Source organism: Triturus cristatus, chromosome 1_2 (assembly GCF_964204655.1).
Source record: "Triturus cristatus chromosome 1_2, aTriCri1.1, whole genome shotgun sequence".
NCBI classification, from domain to species: domain Eukaryota; kingdom Metazoa; phylum Chordata; class Amphibia; order Caudata; family Salamandridae; genus Triturus; species Triturus cristatus.
In genome coordinates this window covers 206553519-206576246 of record NC_140580.1, presented here as the reverse complement: position 1 = coordinate 206576246, position 22728 = coordinate 206553519, and the positions used below count along the sequence as shown (strand labels likewise).

Here is a 22728-nt window from a genome sequence, read left to right as displayed (position 1 = left end):
ATTGTTTTTATGTAGGATGGTGACCCTTCCTGCACATAAACAATCATTAAAAAAATGACATTTTGCAACTTTTATGTGTGCTGCATTAAGCAGCACACATACAAGTTACATAAGGTCATTTAAAATTGTTTATGTGTAGGAAGGGAGACCTTTCTGCACATAAACTATCTTTCCCTCAACACAGACACTCTTGCACTCTGGTGCAAGGGTGCCTGCGTTTGCCCTAGGCTGCTAAATTTAGCGCAAGCGCAGGGGGAAGCGCAGGGCTGCACCATATTGTTGTAAATATAGTGCAGCTCTGCGTTTCAGCAGTGGTGGAGCACGGTGTTAAGCTAAGGAGGTTAAAACCGGGCTCCTCCACTTCATAGTAAATATGCCCCAAAGAATACTAAATTGGCAGAACTGCACTTGCTCAAAGCCCAACTTGATCTGCTTCCAGATCTGGGATCACTGAAACCTAGCCTACCATCTTGGCGTTCTTTCCACGAACAAGTTGCACCCATTGCCTCGTCAAATTACAAATGTTTGACCTTGGTTTCCTGATGCAAAAATGTACAGAACTCCAAACCACTTGGGCCTCGTCTGGGGTTAAGGAAAGCATTATAAGTAAAAACCATACTAATAGCACAAACATATAGGGTGCCTTTCTAAGTGGATTTGATAATTTGTCATTAATTGAACGCAAATGTTATTTTTTAAAGGAATATGAATATACATTGGCCTACATTTTTAATATTGATCCTTATCACCTGTCCAATGGACATTTACCTTTAAGTTATAATTTGTTTAAGGGTTAGGGTAAGAAGATATGATATGGCAGTGATAACCTGCATTCAAATAGTATGTTACCCAAGCAACCACACCAAAAATGAACTAAATTACCCCACAGCACACACAAGAAATCTCACCGGACACATCAAGCGACTGCGTGCAATACTTGAATTGACATGCAAAATGAGTTGCTAGGCCTTTCTGACCTACATATTGCTGTAAACACCATGCAAATAGTTTACGTGACACTGCAAACTCTGCACAAACGCTACCTCCGTAACTGAGGATTGGTCCCCTGTGCTTGTGGTGGCTTTATGCACCATCCGTTGGGCTAACAGTTTTTTCAGCCTCATATAATCGTCCAACACCACCTTCAACAGGGAGCCCTGGAGCATGGAGGTCCAAGAAAGTGGCCATTGTTAACCATACAGCTCATCTTAACAATTCAATACCATAGATCTCATTGCCAGTCCCACAAACCAAGTATTACTGGGAAACCTATTCCTGGATTAGCATATCGTTTAAATGCATGACGTTCTTTTGCTACATGGGGAGATATGGATCTCATGGTTAGTTTTCCAGTCAACGCTGAGGGTATTCTACCAAGCTTGTACTACCATACCTCATCCACAAGACATATCCAAAGGACTGTTTGCTGCTCATGTTGAATGTGGTTGTGTTAATAATACAAATGTCTGTTTTCCTTTGCTATCCCAGACGATAGACCGAAAGTTCAGCCTTCTGTGTGAATGCAGCACATTCACCAGGGTTCAAATAGTATCTGTTAAAACTTTATTCAAATAACTTCCCCTATGTGAATGTTTTATTGTGTACACAAATGGCCTTGTCTGTAAGAGTCCCTGGGTGAGCATTTACTTAATCTGTTGCACCACGTTGGCAAGAGCGTCTGGGAGTTGATAACTCTAATAACAATGGTTGGAACTGAGATGCTGATTTTAACTAAAGCAAATTTTTGTTGAACGTGGTGTGTTATTTAGGTGGCAAATTTGCAGAGGGTGGATCATACTGTTGGGGAACATCTTCTGCACAACCTAAAGTACTAAAATTCTATATCATCACATTTGTTCAGTCTGCCGCTAGTGGATGTTCTTAGCTATCAAATCAGTGTTTGAACTAAATATAGTGAGACATGGAAACTAGTCAGCTAGTTACTCCGCTTGAATAGACTTCAATAGTACATCAATTTTGCTTTAAAAATATAAACTTCAAGGTCTTTAAGAGACGAATGTACAGTCTGGGTCAAATTCATCAACGCTTTGCATTGTTTAGCACCACAAATGTGATACAAATGAGCGCAAAGCGTCAATTTTGGTATTTGCTTTCTAGTGTGAAACATGTTAAAGTATGCCCAAAGTGGTGCGAAGTAGCACTTTGCTGCATCAAGAGGGCATTCTATTGGTTGTAGATGGGGAATTCCCATGCAATCACCCATGAATTTTGATGCAAATCCCTATCTAGTAACAATGGTAAAGAGAAATTTAAGCCACAAATGTATTCCTCCTCTATGTGGGCGCAACATTAGTTAAAAATGTATTCCACAAAGCATTTCTAGCTTGGCAAGTGTACTGTACAACACACTTACAAAGTTATAAAAGAATTAAACTATGTCAAAGCATAGTATTTTATATAGGATCTTTCCCTTTCCAGTACAAAACCTACCCTTGACATCACACACACACACCTTTCGATCTGGTGCAAGGAGGTGTGCATTGGCGCAAAGCAGCCTTAAGTGCGCCAGAGCATAGAAAGAGAATAACAGCACCACTTCTTACTAGATATAGCTCTGTTCTGCTTTCCACCTTTCATGCAATGCAACACAACAACTTTGGATGATGTACTATGTTGTCTGAAGTCTTTGTAAATTTGTTCCTTTGCATGTTGAAGGCTGTAGGCAGCCAACACCAGCACTATGTGTGTCCATGATCTCTGTGATAGAGATGTGAGAAGTAGGTCCAGATGTAAGACCAACTCATCTGGCATCCAACAGATAATACATGGTAACAATAATGTGAAAAATCTGGGCACAGTAAAATGCGAAACAATTACAAAGATTCAACAGGCTATCTAATTTTGCTCTGAAACCATTCACCATGGGTATAAGACAAACCCCTGCAGCCCCTGAAACGCAGTAGGACCTCCACCCTATCAAGAGACCCACAACCCCTTCAGTGGACCCCTTTCAGGACAAGGTCAATAAATATCTGTGACATGTGGGAAATTCGGGGCCACTCATGACATTCTGCAGGCAGGCCCCGTCATTTTGTGGTACACTACTGCCATTAACCAATGCATTCCATTTAGTGGGAAAGGATATTCACCAGTTCCTCACCTTGATGGGTCCTTCCCGCATAATTTGACCCAGCTTGGCTATATTGTCATACTCCTGAATGGCTGCACGGAGGTAGCGGTCATCTTCTGGTTTGCCGGACGATACAGCAGGCTCTCTCCCAAAAGTACCCTGCAATTCCAAAACCCTGAGTTATACAAATGACTGCTGGAATATGCAAAATCGACAGTGGCCTTTTTTATCCTTCACCTTTTAAAATGCAGCTTCCAAATATGACTATCAATTTACTCAGTACTTAATTTACTGCCACACTCGTGCCGTCCTTTGATTGGATATTAATAATGGTGTGAATTCTAGCCCTCTGCTCTCTTAAAGGCTTTAGACCTGGGGTGGCGGGAGGGAGGGCATAGTTCCAGGAGGACCAGATCCATGCATTATTTTGAGGATTGCCACTATTTAATTATACTTTTTTTGATTTGATTTTTTTTAAACAAATTTTTATTGTAATTTTCTATTCAACACAGACTCACATCACGTAAATTTCCATAGTTAGGTGCACAAAATGAAGTTGAGTGTTAGAACCAATGTATCAGTAACAATCATTTAAAGCGTACAGTGTTGGACATCATATCACCCACCAGCTCTCTATTGCAAGCATAAACGAGGGCCATGGAAATTAACCCCACAAGTGACATCATATACACGACATTCACTCCTGAAATTTAAGTCTTAAATAACTTACCGTAATATCCCCTAAAAAGATACATTTTATCTAAATATATTTTATGCTGCCATCCTGAAATTCTGGAATGGCTCTTTGTCTTTTTTGGGTCAACACTGGTTGCATCTGCTTTAGCAAGAAATCTCACCCTTGGAGTTTTGTTCACCATGGTCATGCGTTCTACTTTAGTGTCCGGATATGTTAACAAATAGAGTCTGGTGAGGAGCAATACTTGACTGTTATTATACTTCATCCTAGAGATATTTCCATAACACTAACAGCATTTCACCAATCAAGCAGAACTAAACCAGGCCACCTTCATCCTTTCTACACCAAGAGGCAGACGTTAGCACTGTTTCCTGCAGTGCTGCAGCTTGAGTAATTTGTTTAGGATAAAATGGAGGGAAATATTGGCCTTTTAATTGGTCTCTTCATGAGGGTTCTAGCCCCTGCCAAATTATACTGAAGTGGGCTTTAAAATTATTCAGATGGCCAACAAAAGGTACAATTTTTTTTTTAATTGCCTTTTGCATATATTATAGCTAGATACATTTGTCTATACCAACCCACAATTTTATGTTGGCAGATGCCCCTTTCCTACTCAGTGATTTAAGATCTGTATACGTAGGGGAGGGAGTCCTGCAACTTTAGACACCCTACCTCTCTAGGGTGATGCCAGTGACTGTTCAACATGGGCCATAGGTCTATATCAAACACCACAGGAAAGGGGAATTGAAGCAGAGTATCTTTAGCAGTTTGTTAATCTCTGCTCACATTGTTAATGTGTTATAGGGCAGTCATCTCCTCTGATCAGCATGAAACTTTAGAGCGCAACTGGCCCCATGACTGAATCATCATTCCAATCATCTTGTCAAACCGCTGTGAAATCAGCACGGGACTCCAGATGTGAGCGAACCATATTTTATTTTTATTGTCTTAATAGAAAGGAGGTCGGTTTGGTTGGATGTTAGTGCAAGCGCAAACCATCATCTAGATTGAGAGGATTTTAGGCACAGTGGGCATCGTTCTGAGGGGCATATTTACAGCATAATGGAGGAACGTGGCATTAAGCAGACATTGCTAACGCCACGTTTCTCCATTCTGAAAACGCAGGGATGTGCCGTATTCACAAGAATGTGGCGCGCCCCTGTGATTTCCCTAGTGCTGGCGCTGGGTTCAGCTGCTCAGAGCAAACACAGACACCCTTGCACCATAGTGCAAGGGTGTATGCGTTGGGGGAAGATTGTTTATGTGGAGGAAGGTCCCCCTTCCTGCATATGAACAATCTTCACATGCAGTTTTGTAACTTCTATGTGTGCATGCAGCAAATAATATTGAACTTTAAAAAAAAAAAATTCTAGTTGTCCAGTTTATCAAGGGTAAGTGGTTGTTACTCAAAGCTTGCTTTCATGGAAGTCTCTTTGTGTGTGGCGGGATTATAAGGAAGGTGGTTATGAAATTATATTTTTTCAAAGACTGGTCTGTTTTTTTCTAAATGCAATTTTATGTTTCATTATATTTTCTAAATGAATAGCGTTTTTTCTTTTTTTTAATATGAATCTTTACCGTACACTTTTTTATAACAAATTAGCAAAGGCAACATGGTGGCGGACTGGAGTGGGTTGAGGGAATTGGTTTGGGACTGAGGAACCAGGTTCAAGCCCCAGCATTGGCTCAATATCTTGGGATTCTGGGCACTAGCTCCCCGTGCATAAAAATGAAACTGACCTTATATAATGTAACTGGTATCTATGTAAAGAGCTCCAATGCATTTTGACTGAAATCACGAAATATATTAAGATATGAACTCTGTGTGCCACTGTACATTCACATTATGCATTGTTGGTATGGTGCTTTGGACTACCCCATTGGACTAAGATCACTAGGTTAAGCAAAGGCATAGCCAGAAACATGATGGCTCTATCATTAGCGGGTGAAAAGGAACTAGGAGTGTGTGGTCATCCTTTCTTTATTCCACAGTTGACACTATATAACAGATCATTGGGATCAAATTTGAAAAAATTGCACTAGAGTATGAAATGTAAATGAAGTTGAATGCAAAAATGAAAAAAGGATCTTTGGAAGTTTGTGATGGGAAAATAGTAGTGGTGGTTGGGAAGCGCTGAAGGGAGTACAGGTAGCACACAGGTGACATCGAAACCATACAAAATCAGCACCAATTAGAAACTTGTTTGGAGGGTAGAACAACAGAACACGCATTTGCAATGCAATCGGTCTCACCTTTGGGACCTTATATGTATTTAGCTATGCAGCACATTAGCCTGGGTGCTGAAACATCTACTGTTCTTTAACATGGAGGGAAAGTAAGCACCAAACTACGTGACACGCCAGGTATGGAAACACATGGGGAGAAATATTGCCTTTCAGCTGGAAATGGTATAGTCCAAAGCTCTGTTTTTAATATAAAAGCAGGGCCTTCGGTGGTCACATCAATGAAAAGACAAGATTTGGAGAAAAAAATTATGGTCTACGGGTACTCGTGGAAGACAATTTCTATGGACTGGAATCTAGAGAATGCTAAAGTGATTCTGGTATTTTACTGACCTCTGCTGGTCGTTTTCTATCAAGAAAGTTAAATAGAGGCAGTTGCCAGAAAAATTTAAAAAAGAAAGTCCCTCAGCAGAAAGCAATTCTGGTATTTTACTGACCTCCGCTGGTCGTTTTCTACCAAGACAGTTAAATAGAGGCAGTTGAACAGAAAACAAAGTCCCTAAGCGGAAGCAGATAAGTCCTAGGGCTGATCTCCAGAGCCCACAAAGTAGATACACATATAAGTATATACTAAAGTATATACAAGAGGTCTCGAATTCTAAACCTAAAAAGGACAGGAGAGGTGGAGTGTAAGGAAGGAGAGTACATTGAGGATAATGGAGGTGATTAAGGTGGTAAGCACCATTAAAAATAAAAATAAATAACTTTTGAAATGATGGAATCAATTACATTGATAATAAAAGGAGAGTTTGAAACTAAATGAGTTAAACCATATGATGCATGGAAAAAAAATCAGGGATTTGATATTAACATAGATAAACTGATATCCTTGGCGTGGTATTCTACCAAACATTTTGCCTTCAACCCTTGACTATGTTTTGTTGGCATTAGGACTTTGTTAACTTTACCCCTGCTTACAAGTGCAAAACTGCTTGTGTTCTCTCTCCTTCAAACATGGGAAAATTGGAGTACACTTAATTGACACATTTAATTAACGTATATGCTCTCAGTAAATGGTACTACCTCTAACCAGGGCCTTTAAATTAACTCCTACCAGTGGGAAGCAGCACTCGTGCCACACACTAAAGTAGTACTGTAAAACATATCCCAGGCCTCCCACTGCAGCCTCTAGTGCATTTTTAAACTACTAGTCTGACCTGAGAAAATACATCTTTTGCTGCCTAAACCTTCCTTTTAAATACTTATAAGTCACCCCTAGGGTAGGCTCTAAAAACTCATATGACAGGGTGCATGTATTTAAAAATGTGGACATGTGAGTATAAGTTTTAGATACCCTGGCAGTTAAAAACTCCTAAGGTAGTTTTTCAGTGTTATAAGGCCTATATCTCCCATTGACTAATACTGTGTTACCTCATTATATTTAATAAGTGCTAACTTTGGATTGGGAGCATATAGAGGTATGCTGTTTACTCTTAAATGAACTGTAATTTAAAATCATATTTAATGGTGAAGTCGGATTTTAAGTTACAATTCTAAAAATGGCACTTCTAGAAAGGATCCTGATAGGACGGCTGGGAAGGGTCTGTACCCAGTACACACAAAGGAACCTGACAGCGGACCGCCTTGCCTTTTGTCGGTGCGCAGTCAAAATATCGATTTTTTTATATCGACCTACACTAATATCGATTTTTTTAATATCGTAGGGACAGAATATCGATGCCAAGAATATCGATGACCAGAATATCGACCTTAAGGAAAGTCATATTTTTTTATATCCAAGTAAGTAATATCGATGTAATTAATATCGAAGTAAGTAATATCGTTAGCAAAATTATCGTTGTTAATAATATCGATATTTATATTAGTGCTATGTATTTTAGTATGTATTTTATATGTATGTTTAACATTTTTTGTAATGTATTTTTATTATTATTAAATATATGTAATAAATGTTTAGAAATTAGTAATTATTTTGAAAGCAAATTAGTATTAGATCGGGTTGTGGGTTTATAGGGGAATAGGGTGGGAAGTAATTTAATTATAATTAATATTTTTTATTTATTGTTATTGACTATTAATTTGTTTATTAATTATTAATTGGTAATTCATTTTTATTAAATGATTAATTGATAATTACATTAATTGTGTTATTTTTTATGTGTAGCGGGTTGTGTGTTTATGGGGGAATAGGGTGGGAAGTAATTTAATGTTATTTAAGTAAATATTAATTTAATTTTATTGGTGTTTATTATTAATTTTTTGGTTACTTAATTATTAATATGTTATTTATTTTACAAAATGTATTTAATTAATAAGTATGTTAATTTAACCCCTACGCTATGCTACATTTTCCACACTGCTACACTCACTGGAGTTGGAATAGTAATTTTAACCCCTACGCTATACAACACTTTCCGTTCTTTTGATCTCACTGGAGTGGGAATAGTAATTTTAAACCCTACCCTATCCAACACTTTCCCTACTGTTGCACTCACTGGAGTGGGAATAGTAATTTTAAACCCTACCCTATCCAACACTTTCCCTACTGTTGCACTCACTGGAGTGGGAATAGTAATTTTAACCCTTATGCTATCCAACACTTTCCCTACTTTTGCACTCACTGGAGTGGGAATATTAATTTTTACCCCTACGCTATCCAACACTTTCCCTACTGTTCCACTGTTTGGAGTTGGAATAGTAATTTTTATCCTTATGCTATCCAACACTTTCCCCACTGTTGCAATTACTGCAGTGGGAATACTAATTTTTACCCCTACTCTATCCAACACATTCCCTATTGTTGCAATGTTTAGAGTCGGAATAGTAATTTTATTACCTCCGCTATCTAATATTTTTTGTATTATTTTAGTTAATGTAGTATATAATTAATTTAAAAAAGACAAAAAATAATTTTAATATTTTTAATTTGTTACATATAATTATTGTATTTTTTTATTTATATTATTGTTTTATGTGTATAGATGTATTTATAATTTATAAAGACATTTTTTAACAATGTATACGTTATTAAAAGAATTATTAGAAAATATTAATAAGTAAGTATACATATTATATATTATATGTATATGTTTAATTTATTTTTACATTATATATATATTACTTATAATTTTTAAACATTGTGAAATATTTTTAACTATGTTTATTTTAATTATATGTATTATTTTCTTTTTTTACATTATTTTTTTAACTTAAATAAAAAATGATATTTTTAACAACGATATTATTGACATCGATATTTTTTTTCTCAATATTTTTGTTCTTACCATAATGTAGATAGGATGTCGATATTCTTGACTTCGATATTCTTGCGTCCATATTTCTGTAGGTCGATTTTCTGACCTCTGATATTCTGTCAGTGATTCCCTTTTGTCACCCTATGTAGTTTGGAGCATGGACCAGGCAAAGGGGAAGAACTGACCAGTTTTGAGGATAGGTCATGGCTTTCCACCACACAAAGGCTGGCACCAGGTAAAAACAAAGAGGACCCTCAGAACTACTTACAAAAGAACTCCTGGACCTGTGGAAGATTTAGAAGAAGAACTACCCTGCTGCCAAAAGGACTGCCCTGAAGCAGGACAGCATTGCAGTTTGAAGAACGAAGTTTGGACGTGCTTGTCTTGATACCAGGCCAAAGTGTCTCCAAGGGTCAGTTTGTTGACTTTGTGTGTGAGCTACAGGGACACAACAAGCTGCTATAGGCCTCCCTGCAGCTCCCAGCTGATCAGCACCAACTAGACCAGCCTAAGCCATGCTGCTAACCTTCTGCTGGAGTGGGTCCTGATCCCCAAGAGGTGCCCCTTACGTCCGGGACCCTTGGCTGGCATCAGTGAGAGCTTCTCTTGAAGAAAAAGGTGCAGATAATGAAGGTTGGGATCCTCGTGACCATGAACGCACCAGTTTATGATGAAGCTCTGCCACCATTGCAAAACTCCCGTGAGTACTGCTCTTTGCGGTGACAGTGACCATCCCCAATGACTGGCAATGCAAGACCTGCTCTTTGCTCTACAGAAATGACAGCCAGTGGCAACTGCCAATGTAAAGCTCCAGCTACGACTGGATCTTTGCACTACAGCAATAACCGCCCGCGCCGCTTGACCTTCTCTTTGTGTGGAAAGCTTCCTCCTTGTGACTTCCTCCCACGCGAACTGAACAGTTTGCGCCAAGACTTGAGTCTGTAACTTTTCAGCATGACTAACCTTGTCCTTCTACCCAGCCCATGCTCCATGTGGTCAGTCTGATCTTGTGGCTTTCCCCCAAATCAGCACAGTCAGATAACTGCGAGTGATGCTTTCTGCTTGTTGGGTCTATTTCACTGCAAACTTTAGAATGCAATAACTCTGGTTCTACTGAGTGGGTTTTTTGTCAATCTTGTATCATTTTATTTACATTTACTATATTTTTGGGAATTGGTTTAGGATTTTTCTGGTGTTGTCTTTTGATTTTATTTCAGTTTTTTGTTGCATAATTACTTTACTCATTGCCTCTCAATTAAGCTTGACTGCTTTCTGCCAAGCTACCAGAGGGTTGAACACAGTTTAATTTACTGATTTTCTGTGACTCACCCAAACAAGGATTGTGATTGTTGCTTGAGTGGGGCTTTCAATCCTCTCAACCCCATTTCTTACATTGATGTTCAGAAGTGGGATACAGCACTTGTGTTTGTGCAGTGCCACTCAATGATTTGTACAAAACAAAAAACTTCATATAAATCAGATTCAACCTTCCTTTAAATTGTCCTTTATTGGCTGTTTTTCAATTTTTCTCCAAATTCCGTTCTTACCTCACTTTTATACCTGTGATACTTGCCTACGAGCATGGAAATAGATATTAGCAACCCTGAAAGCTACAATGTGGCAGAGCTGAAATGGTTTTGCAGGGTGAGGGTGCTACCAGTATCAAGGAGCTAAAAAAAACAGAAGCTCTAGAAAGCCCTCAGGATCTGGGAGGAGGCCCACCAGTTACTATCTACAGCACAGGAGCAGGAGGAGGATGTTTATGTCGTAAAGTAGGAAGAGGATGAAAACCTCCTGACCATGCCCTAGAGAAGAGAGGAGGGAGAGGATGTACCCTAACGGTTAGGGCGGTGGACTTCAAATCTGGGGAACCGTGTTCGAGTCTCGGCAACGACGCTCAACATCCTGTTATTCTGGGCAAATCACTTAATCTCCCCGTGCCTAACAAAAATGAATGTGTCCTCATGTAAAGCGCTCTCATACCTGATTTCGGGTCAAGTTTGGGCTATATAAAACTTCGAGAAAAAAAAAAAGGGATCACAGGAGTGAGGTTTCCTGCTGTATCCAGAGGAGTACCCAGCATGTCCTCTGGCAACTTGCCAACTAAGGAGTTTGGGGACATGAGATCCGGATGGGACCTCACACTGCAGCTGGTCAAGCTGGAACTGGCTGCAGAGGAGAAAAACGCAGAAGCATCCAAGGAGCAGGTTCCCACAAAGAGGGCTCTAGAAGAAAGGAAACTTGCTCTGAAGAAAAATAAAATTCTGCTAGTCCATGACAGGAGTCAAAAAGCTTTCAGATTCCATCTACAAAGATTGCAGTCACAACACAGTGTCCAGCAGCAGTCGCAGCCGGTGCAGGTAAGCGTGGTGGGGCAAGGCGAGGGAGGGGCAGGGCAGGGCAGGGGGGAAGTGACAGATGACGGAATAGGGCAAATAACATAAATTAATAAATAAAACCACTTACCTTGCACTCACCGCATCGGTGATGTGGCGAGTGCAAGGTAGGTGGTTGTATTTATTTATTTTATTTTCCCTATATCGTCGTCTGTCACTTCCCCCCACCCCACCCCACAGTGCTTACCTGCACCAGGCGCCACTGTCCAGAATAAAGGAAGGTCCCCATCCCTTAAGACCTGGTGCGTAGCCATGTGGTGAGGATGACATTGACAAATGTGTTTCAGCCTATCAGATAGCCTTGTGAATGCATAGGGTCCCAGATGGAGATTGGGGGGCTAGTCTCTGGAAACACATGACTGTGGTGGGGTAGGGATACCTTACTAACATTAGAGAAAGATGACCAGATGAAGTATGCCCCATGAAAGCCATTCTTGTCACTAAATTTGATCTCACCCCAGAGAAGTACAGGCTAAGGTTTAGGGACAGTCACAAACTATCTAGCCAGTCTTGGGTGGATTTCATAGATCACTCCAGTAAGGCTCTGAGCAGATGGGTGAGAGTTTGCAGGGAGAGGGACAGAATAGTCAGCACGAGAGAGTCCAAGAAGGTACCTGGTTGATCACTAAAACAGTGGATAGGGTTCCCATCAGAAGAAACTGGGGGGAGACAAGGATAAAACATCTGAGATCTCAAAAGGGCCCAGAGAATAAGGGAGAGTTTTACGGGAAGAAACCTCCAGGACACTTTACCTTTAAATGCTTTGAGTACCAAAGGTACAGACACTCAAAGGGCGACCCCAACTGCTTGAAAAGACAGCAGCCCCCCATCGGTGGGAGACACTGAGGACGACATGTGCTGTGCTCGAGGAGGAAGTTTCCACAGTTAGTAAGGGGTATAGTGCAGTGGTTACCCTAATGTCCCTGGGCGACAGAGAGATGGTGTCAAATGCCTAACAAAACCAAAAAGTATAGGCAGTAGGTCAGCATCAATGGGAAGAGGGTGGAGGCTCTATGATACACATGAAAAGACACACAATTGATGGACGGAATGCAGAACAAATCAAAACAATCACCCCCAGTCAAGAGATCTGGGTTAAATCCATCATTCTTTTGCTCACTATGCCACCCCAGTTTAGACCTGGCCATATGCAAATCAGTCTTGACCCTGTGCCTCATGGGAACAGTCCAGCCCGAACTGCCAAGCCAGGTCCTCCCTGGACCAGAAACAAGCATCCTAGGAACGGTTTCAGGGTTTCACCCCTCTTCAGCTAGGATAGCTTGAGTCCAGTGGCACAGTGAGCCCAGGCACTATGTCTGGGCATACCTGGCGCACTTAGGGCGAGAAAGCAAAAGACACACAATTGATGGACAGAATGCAGAACAAATGAAAACATTCACCCCCAGTCAAGAGATCTGGGTTAAATCCATCATTCTTTTGCTCACCATGCCACCCCAGTTTAGACCTGGCCCTATGCAAATCAATCTTGACCTTGTGCCTCATGGGAACAGTCCAGCTCAAACTGCCAAGCCAGGTCCTCCCTGGACCGGAAACAAGCATCCTAGGACCGGTTTCGGGGTTTCACCCTTCTTCAGCCAGGATAGCTTGATTCCAGTGGCAAAGTGCGCCCAGGGTCAAGACTGATTTGCATATGGCCAGGTCTCAACTGGGGTGGCATGGTGAGCAAAAGAATGATGGATTTAACCCAGATCTCTTGAATGGGGGTGAATGTTTTGATTTGTTCTGCATTCCATCCATCAATTGTGTGCCTTCAGCTAAGATACACAGGAGACAGCATGACTACTGTTAGGTGTCATCTGGTGTTCTCAGTGGAGGTAATCCCCAATGTATTCCACTGGGTTTTGACACCTGACAACCACAAGAGTTACTACCCTGTGGCTCTGGTTACCTTTGAAAGGGTTGGTGGGGTCCCAGGTTCCATAAGGGTAGCTGTGAGTCCAGTCATGTCTGTGGATTGTCTGCTTGCAAATGACATGGAACACACTATTTGGGAGGAGGTGGAGCTCCGGTCCCACTTGGAGATGTTAGGGTTTCCCCGCCTGGGTGCGCCTGACCACGCGGCCCATGGCAGTCATAGAGGGAGGTCAAGCAGACATGGAGCCTAGAAAAATGGCCCAGGTACCTGTGAGAAAGTGGCTCTGTATATACTGTTCCTTAATAGGTACAGGGTGTACAGAGTCCACAGTCCCCAAGGGTTTGACAGAGGCTAACGTTAGATATAACCGTACTCTCTAAAGTGGTAGCTTGGTCGAGCAGTAAGGCAGTATCAGAGGACAGTGTAAAGCATTTGTTGTACACACTCAGTCAGCAAATGGTCTCATACACTCAATAACTGAACTCTAGGCCAATGGTTTATATATAAAAAAATATATTCTTGTTTTATTTTAGAACCAACAATTGGAATTAAAATATACTTTCTCAGAATGAGATGCTTTATATAAATACTTTTGCAATATGCAATTGTCTTTTGTAAACAGTTACAAGTGGTTGCAATAGGCAACACTATTTTAAACACTATAATGCATTGAGTTCAATGGAAGGTTCATGTTATTTGCCACAGATTACTTTTAGGATTACTTTTGGAATTCCAGGACTGGATCCTCGATTCAGTCCTGGGTCAGTACTTAGAATCAAGTGATGAAAGTCAACTTAATTACTGTGATGATTTTTAAACAATATTTAGCTATTTTAAAAGTTGACACTTAGAAAATATTTCATAGAAAACAGTCAATAATTCCCTATGGCAGAAAATGCAAGTTACAGGTATAGTATGTTCTCGTTACTTTTGTAATCCAGTACTGGGTACCTAGACTCAGTACTGGGACCTTTATCCAAAACAGGTAAGTAATTACGTTTTCAGATATTATACGATTTTTAAAGAATATTTAAAGATTGCAGAAATTGACACACAAGAAATTTTACAGAAAAACAGTCAATGATTTCCTATGGGAGAAAATTGGGTTACTGGTAAGTACAGTTGTCAGTATTTTTCAGAGATAGTGCAGGGCACCAAGATCCATCACTGGGAGCTCACCTAAGAGCAGGTGAGTAATTTCGTTTTCGTTACTCGGCTGATTCTTGGTGAATTTTTTAAGATTTGAAAAGTCCACACTTAGAAGAAATTTCAGGAAAAAGCCAGTCAATGTTAGCCTATGAAGAAAATAGAGTTATCGGTTTGAAGGTAAGTACACGACTGGTAGAGTTGAGGTTCTGGGCATAGACTCAGGGGTCCCCCAGGGTCAGGTAGGTACAGTTGGTTCACCCTCAGCGACTCTAGGGCGGCCGGGTGCAGAGTGAGTTAGGCCCAATGTTATCCTACGAGGGATAGGGGGGCCTTGGTTGGTGGCTGCTGACTGGCAAGCCACGCGGCTGTAGGAGCTTGGCTCCTGGTCACTTACTCAGGGCAAGTGGGGAAGTAGGTAGGTGTAGAGGTTTCACTGCCAGGGCCACTCGGGCGGCTGGGTGCAGGGGGCTTTTGAGCCTTCGGGGGCTCAATTGATTTCAATGTGAAATCTCCGGTTTGGAAAAAGACTGCAAGCTCGGGGACGAGGATTTTTCAGGTGCCACCACCACTTCGAGAGGTAAGTTGGGTAGTTGGAGGATAGGTAGGTACCCCGGGATTGGGCACAGGGGGCCGTGGGGCGCCGCGTGCAGGGGTGCCTTTTGGTGTCGGGAAATCTTACCCTCTGTTGATCGCGGTTGGGGGGGCACCTTGTTCTGAGGCTGCAGGCTCCTTCAGGAGTGTCGAGGGAGGTCCTTGGGTGCCGGACTGGGGGTCACAGTCGCCGTGGGGCCGTCCTCGTGGTCTTTGTCCACTCTGGCACTGGCCAGGCTTGGCTGGTGCAGAGTGTGCTGGGTTTGCGGTTCTGGGCTCCCATGAGTAGAGCCTCTACTCATGGGAGTCCCAGGGGCTTAGAGCTGAAAGGTAGCCAGGTCCTCCGGGGTTTCTGAGGTTGCTGGCCACAAGAGATGCCGGGTTGGAGCAGGAGCAGGTTCGAGGGTCGACAGGCCAGTAGGGCTGGGCCAAAGCAGTTGGTGTCTTCCTCTTTTTAGCAGCTGCAGGGCAGCTCTTCTTGCTTCTTGCACTTCTTTGTAGTTTTGAATCTGGAATCTGGGGGAAGGAAGGTTCAGGGTGCCCCTAAATACTAGATTTAGGGGCGTTGCAGGTAGGTGAAGGGCAGGGGCTAATGGGTCCCTGTCCTGGGGTGGGTACACCCCCTATCCTGCCTCTCTCCTGTGGGAGGGGGGCAGGAGCCTAGTCCTGATTGGGCAGGGCTTCCCATCTTCAAGATGGCGAGAGCCCGGAGATGTGCTTCACCTCGCCTCCCCCACCTGAGGGGTGGGGTTGGCAGGCTGGCACATCCCCTGTCCTTGTTTGGGGTTTCCGGCCAAGCTTCCCGCCAGAGTGGGGGGTTGCAGTGGCCTGGGGAAGCTCACAGAGGCGGCATGTCTTTGAAGCTTCCCCCTGCCCATCCTGGGGGAGGAGATTTAGCACCTCGCCCAGGATTTGCATTGTTGCAGACCTAGAAGAGCAGGGGCTCTCCTACCCAGGGGTCCAGCAACATGTCTGCTGTGTGGCAGCCTAGGCAGCCTCAGAACAGACGTGGATTGTAGGTTTAGGTTTCAGGGGGCCTCTCTAAGATGCCCTCTGTGGTGCTTTGTACATTAAATCACACACTGGCATCAGTGTGGATTTAATGTGCTGAGCAGTTTGATACCAAACTTCTCAGTCTTCAGTGCTGCCATTATGGTGCTGTGGAGTTTGTGTTTGACAAGCTCCCAGCACCATATACTCTTAGCTGGCAGCACTGCACTTACAGGACCCAGGAATGGACCTGGGTACTGTAGGGGCACAGGGCTCTTGCCTTTGTGCCCACACCACTGGCATAGGGCACCCAGCTAGAGGGGTGGCTGATGTATGCCAGGGCAGTGTAGGTTGTGGGCATGGCACACAGGGATGTGTGCCATGTCGACTCTCTGTTTTGTCTTGTTTCCAGACACTCAGCCTGCAATAGCAGTGTGTGTGTGTTAGGGTACAGGGCCTCTAAGGGTGGCACAATGAGTGCTGCAGCCCTTAGAGGCCTTCCCTGGTCACAAGGCCCTGGGTACCTAGGGTACCATTTACCTAGGGCTGACATGTGGCCAGGGTTTGCCAATTTGGGTTTTGGCTGTTAGGCAGTTTTTAGGGGAGGAACACAGGCCCTGGGCACCTGATTGGCAGGAGCCCAGGGCACAACAAGGAAAAGTGCATCAGCTATTAGGCAAAAAAGGGGGGGTTACTGCAACAGAAACCCACTTTCTTACAGTACCTGCCAAAAAGAGGAAGGGCAGGGGGTGTGGGAAACTCATCCCCAGGATATCCACGATCTCAGAGGAGGCTGACACCCTTTGCAAGATTGGTTCCCCAATTTTATTGGCCTTGGATGAGAAGGACCACAGATGCATGCCACAAGTTGTATCCCACATGCAAGTCCAGTGTTAAGTCAGAGGCAAAGCAGAAGCCACCCTTCCCTTCCCCATAGTGTAAACACCCTTTGAGAGGATGAACATCAATATTGTTGGCCCTCTGGACTCCAAGACTGCCCTAGGCAACAGGTGTAATCCGGTATTAGTAGACCATGCTACTTTGTACTCGGTGGCCATTCCTTTGAGGGTGGTGACCACGCCTGCGGTGGCCAGGGCACTGATTGGGATATATACCTGGGTGGGCTTCCCCATGGAGGTTGTGTGAGACAGACGTACCAACTTCATATCTGTCTACATGAAGTCCATGTGGGACCAGAGTAGGTAACCTACAAGTTCTGGGTTATAACTATCTTAATAAACCCTCATTCACGTGAAAGCCGTAAGTGAGCTATATCTTGGTTTTCTGCTTAGATTATTACGTAAAAAGCATCATCATCGGGTATTAGTTATGCTTTCCTCCACCTGGAGGGAGATCAATTGGTATTCACAGTAGTGATCAGAGATAGTGAGGGTGGAAGTGAAGTGTGTTTAAAATTACCTCCATCTATCAAGCTTGATTTTATTATGTTGAGTATGGGGTAAGGCTAAAAGAAAGGTGGTGCGTAAATAGAAGGGCTACTCTTCTATAGCACCTACTTAAAAAACATGAGTGGTCGACATGTTTCAGCCCTCTCGGTGCCCAGTCGGGTCAGTGGGCTTTCTTCAGGACCAAAAGGTTGCACGTAACTATTTTGTGATGTGCGTCGGTAAGTAATGCACTTACCCTTCTTCTAAGTGTGCCTATTAGCACACTAGCAGGTCATAAATGAGTTGTACCTATACTCATAATCGTGGCATTTGAGCTCCGTTGGGAGACGGGCGGAGTAGACTCTCCTATGAGCGACTTGTGCTTGCTCCGTCTGCCGTGCCAGTAGGAGATCTCCAAAATGCTGGAGTTAGGAGAGATTGAACACTTTATCAGCCTTTTGTCCATTCCAGTGGTACTGGTCCCCATGCTGCACAGAACTCAGGTGCTATGTGGATTGAAGGGGCCTCAACTCAGTTACTAAGACTGACGCTCACCCCATCCCCCGAGCTGATGAGCTCACTGACCGGTTAGAAGCTGCCAAGTTCCAGAGTATGTTTGATTTAATATCAGTGTACTGGCAGATTGCCTTAACTTAGTGGGCTATGGAAAGGTCTGTGTTCCTCAACCTAGAGGGCCGCTTCCAGTTTCTGGTGATGCCTTCTGGATTAAGGAATGCCCATGCCACATTCCAGAGGTTGGTCAACCAGGTCCAGTCTGGATTGGAAAAGTTCAGTGCTGCCTACTTGGACGACATTGCGGTCTTCAGTTGCAGCTGGGAAGACTACCTGTTCCACCTCCAGGAAGTGCTTCAGGTCCTGTGAGAAGCAGGCCTGACTATTAAGGCCAGTAAGTGCCAGATAGGGAAGATGTGTGGTTTACTTGGGACACCAAGTCGGGGGGCAAGGTGCAGCCCCTCCAGCTCAAGATACAAGCCAAACTAGCTTGGGAAGCCACAAGACCCAGATTGAGATGAGAGCCTTCCTGGGCCTCACTGGCTACTACAGAAGATCTGTCAAGAGAATGGCACCATTGTTGCCCCCTTGACAGAGCTGCCTTCAAAGAATCAGCCCAAGATAGTGCTCTTGTCATCTGTTATTAAGCGGCTTGAGACCCATGGGTGATAAGTGTGCTTTACAAATACACATATTATGTTATATTATGTTGTGCCTGAACTCTGTTGACTGAAGAAAGATTTTGACATCATCATCTCCTCACCCATAATTTATGAGAATGTAGAATTTGGTCTAAAAATTGATGAGGGTAGATAATGTGACCAATGCCTTGTGGAAACAGTACACTGTAGAGCAGACGTCTTCAATCTGAGGGGGTACGACCCCCAGGGGGGCCGGGGAGTCCTGGGAAGGGGGTCTTGCATCCCCAGCTTCACTTGTCCCTAGCAAACCGAAACGTTTTCTTTCCTTTTGGAAAAAGATAGTCGTCCTGGGACAGCTAATTTAGATCACTATCAGCTGCTTGCGTGAATTAAATGCAAATGTGCCATTCAGTTAGTCTGCAAGTGTAAAGAGTACTTGGGAGCGGTGCTGGCTTTAATTGATCAAATCACTCCAAGCTTTGTGATGTCAAAGTTTTGGTTTTTTGAGTGGTAGTGCAAAGAGTTAACAACTGAGCTGGGAAGGGCTTGCTTTTAATTTAACTGCATTTACACAGCCCTTAGTACCCCTAAAGACGTGTTGAAGGGACAGTTATGTAAAAAACAAAATTGCATTACATATGCTCTGGCATTACTAAAATCTTCATTTTGGAATCACCATTTTATCGTAAAACTATTTGCACATTTTGCATCATTCTATCTTACACTGTGTGTAATGCAAGTATAAAATAGTGACTTACATATTCACAGTGCTTTCTGTCACAGGCTGTAACCTTGTAGCACTAAAAATACACATCACTATTCTCCACTGCACCAATCAAGATTTCATTCTGTGGCTCTCTGGTTACACACAGACCTCTGCATTGCATTAACTAATAGAGGTTTCATAATGTACTAATGTGCATTTCCTACTAACAACTTTTAAATTTATTTTTAATTTACGCTTCCCATTATGTCATGTGTACCTACGTGATGGTGAAAGACCTAAAAAACATACAGAATATTTTGGGGCTTATTTATGTAAGGCTTGCATCGCCAGAGCATCACTTTCTTTGACGCTCCAGTGGCGCAAGCATCTCACCCTTACCTATGAGGCAGTGCAAAGTTATCGTGCATGACTTTGCAGGGCCTCATAGATATGGAGTGAGACATAGCAGCACAAGTCAATGCGGTGCCTTACTCTGTGTCAAGGAGGTGTTCCATGGGCTTTACATGGGGTTCCCAATCAACATCCATGGATTTTGATGCTGCCCCATGTTTACAAAATCAGGTAACCCTGGTTTAGCTCCAAAAATGGACACCTTCCCAGTGGAGGCGTAACGAGGAGAAATGTTTTCATTTCTTCTAGTTTTTTCCTCTTTCCATGAGTGCTGCATTCTGCAGATCACATAGAAAGAGGATAACAACTCTGGATTGATTTTGTGGAGAAAGGTGGCCCTTTCTGTACAAAAACAATCCTGCCTATATTGGTGCTAGGCAGCAATGAGTGAGCCATTGCAAGGGAGAAGGAAAGGAATGCATTGTATTTCATAAATACGGTGCATTCCTGCCCTTTCACATAGGCATAGGGCAGCGCTGCAGGAGGACTTGCGGCGCTGCCCTACACCAATTCCTCATCAATGAGGCCCTTTGTTTTTAGCTACACCTTTGACTACACCCCCACGCTCACTAACCTTTGGTTTGCTAAACACTGTTTAATATTATTTACCCACCCGAAAAATTATTTGCTGTGGGAATTAGGGGTGTTTATGGCTGTTGATAGTTGTGTCATATTTCATATCGGTACCCTAATATAGGTCCAGGGAACATCGTACACTTTCCCTACATCATCTTCCCTTCATTTCATTTGAACAAGCCTTATAAGGACAGCACTCCTAATAAGGACAGAATGCCTTATAGGGACAGAACATCTTATAAGGACTGATGCCTTTTATGGACTAAACCTAGTTCCATGCAGAGGGAGGGTTTTTCCCAATCGATATTGCTAAGACGTCATCCTTAGCACATATGAATAATTTATGAGAACACTACCCGGGGGGGTATACTTCACCTCTCCTATCTACGCACAAGGTTTAATCCCCAATGTCATCCTCATACTAAACAATAGCTAACACACGCACATGTACTGTATAAATACAGCACCTCTTGCTATCAGTAGGCAGGAGGGAACCGAGACCTCAAGGCCGACACACTGACCAGAGGCGCTGAGACTCCTGCATGCAGTCGCTCCAACTGACAGTGGTCTAACCATCCCTTGCGGGGTGTCCAACTCGAGTCCAGGACGAAGTCCCACACTCTCACTAGTCAGGTAATGGGGTTCGACTAAATCCTAGCAGGATTCTTGGCTCTTAGGCTTATTAGCTCTTTCGCACCGACTCACATGCTAGGTACACTTAGGTACATCTAGACAGGCATGTTAGGAGTATGCGCTTTATTTTATAAATGCATTTTATATTCATGTATTGTTCATGACTATTGCAAAATGGTAGAACTGTACTATTCCTTTTTATTCACTGTACGGCTGATCCTATATCTCTGCTACTGTGTAACAGTTGTAGCAGCACATATATTTTACACGAGAAGAACAACAGTGAAATAAATTCTTATTGTAAACACGCTCAACTGTTTCTTCCGTGACAAAATGAGCAAGCACGAGTGACTGGGTGAAAAGTAGTACATTGTTTCCATGATTCTGAGGAATCAGGGTTTGTTGTGTTCTGAGGTTGCCAAAAACTAATCTCTGTTTTAAAAGGAGATTCTAGTGGCACTGTGAGCTAGCTAATGCACAACACGGCTAACATACGCGGTGGGGGTGCACAGAGTCAGTCTACACCCGACCCACAGTGTATGTAATCCAAGAGCGCAGGTCCTGCATGAGGGTATTATAGGAACTACACTACAATTGTCCATGATGAGAAGTACCAGGTTCTAGAAATGTTTGTCAGAAGGGGGTCCTTACACCTAAAAGAGTTTGAGGTCTCTGCATCAAAATGTTTGAAGACCTCTGCTGTAGAGCAAATATATAGCCATAGGGCAAATAGGGATAGATTGCCACTATTGCTCAATAACTAGAAGTGCATCTCTCAATTCTGGTGCCATATTAATGAAAGTGAACCAAATGCACTTTTCTTCTAACCAGTGAAAGAACGAATAGCAAAACCTGCTGAGGTTAAAACAACACCCAAAGAAAGACAAACTCTCACCAAATACAGAATGAGTTACCACATATTTCAGTAAAGACTGACCATCGCAGACTAAATTATAGACCTGAGAGAATAGAAACTGCCAAATATGTGACAGGGACAAGTTGAAATTGGGATAGAAATTCTACTATGTTGCTCTCTCTACAAAGACGCCCAGGAGACTGTCTTCCCCCATAATTTGCAAGGATAATGACGTTTTTGGCAGTAAACCCCCTGAACCGACAAAAGAAAAAAAACGATGTCTCACCTTGCACACAATATTGGATTGTATTATTTTAAACTTGAATTTCATAGGTAAACTGTTGATCACTGTAAACTGTATGCTCCGTCAGTGAAATAGAGCTGCTTGTAGGTAAACAAGAATAATGTATACACCAAAGGCATAAAACTGTGTTCAGCTTCACTCTAAAGCAAATCTAGTTGAGAGAACCCAGAATTTGTCACATGCTTGTGGAATTTTTGTAGAATTTTTCTCAAATGGACCTTCTAAGTTTGCTTTTACAGTAACCTATTCTTCTTCTCCACCTTCTTCTAATTAATATTATTGTTATTATTATTAAGCTGTTGTAATCGGGTATACTTTTAATTACAAGCACAATTAATATCACTTTTATTGTTGTTTTATCATTATTATTAATATTGTATTTGAATGATGCAAGAGGGTTCAAGGAATTTCCATGTCTACTCAATTTACCACCACCATGGACTCTCTGGGG

The 22728-nt window shown here is 42.6% G+C and overlaps 1 protein-coding gene across 2 annotated transcripts in view; it reads right to left on the bottom strand.

The window, feature by feature from the left end:
- Nucleotides 1-22728, bottom strand: part of CDH23 (cadherin related 23) — a 1199511-nt gene that overhangs the window by 4692 nt on the left and 1172091 nt on the right. The window contains exons 43-44 of one of the 2 annotated variants that reach the window (XM_085603466.1): nt 3122-3250; nt 1044-1157 (exon numbers count right to left, since the gene is read on the bottom strand). In XM_085603466.1, the coding sequence (XP_085459592.1) occupies nt 1044-1157; nt 3122-3250 (243 nt within the window). The remainder of the gene's footprint in view (nt 1-1043; nt 1158-3121; nt 3251-22728) is intronic. The other variant, XM_085603467.1, reaches the window with a different exon arrangement.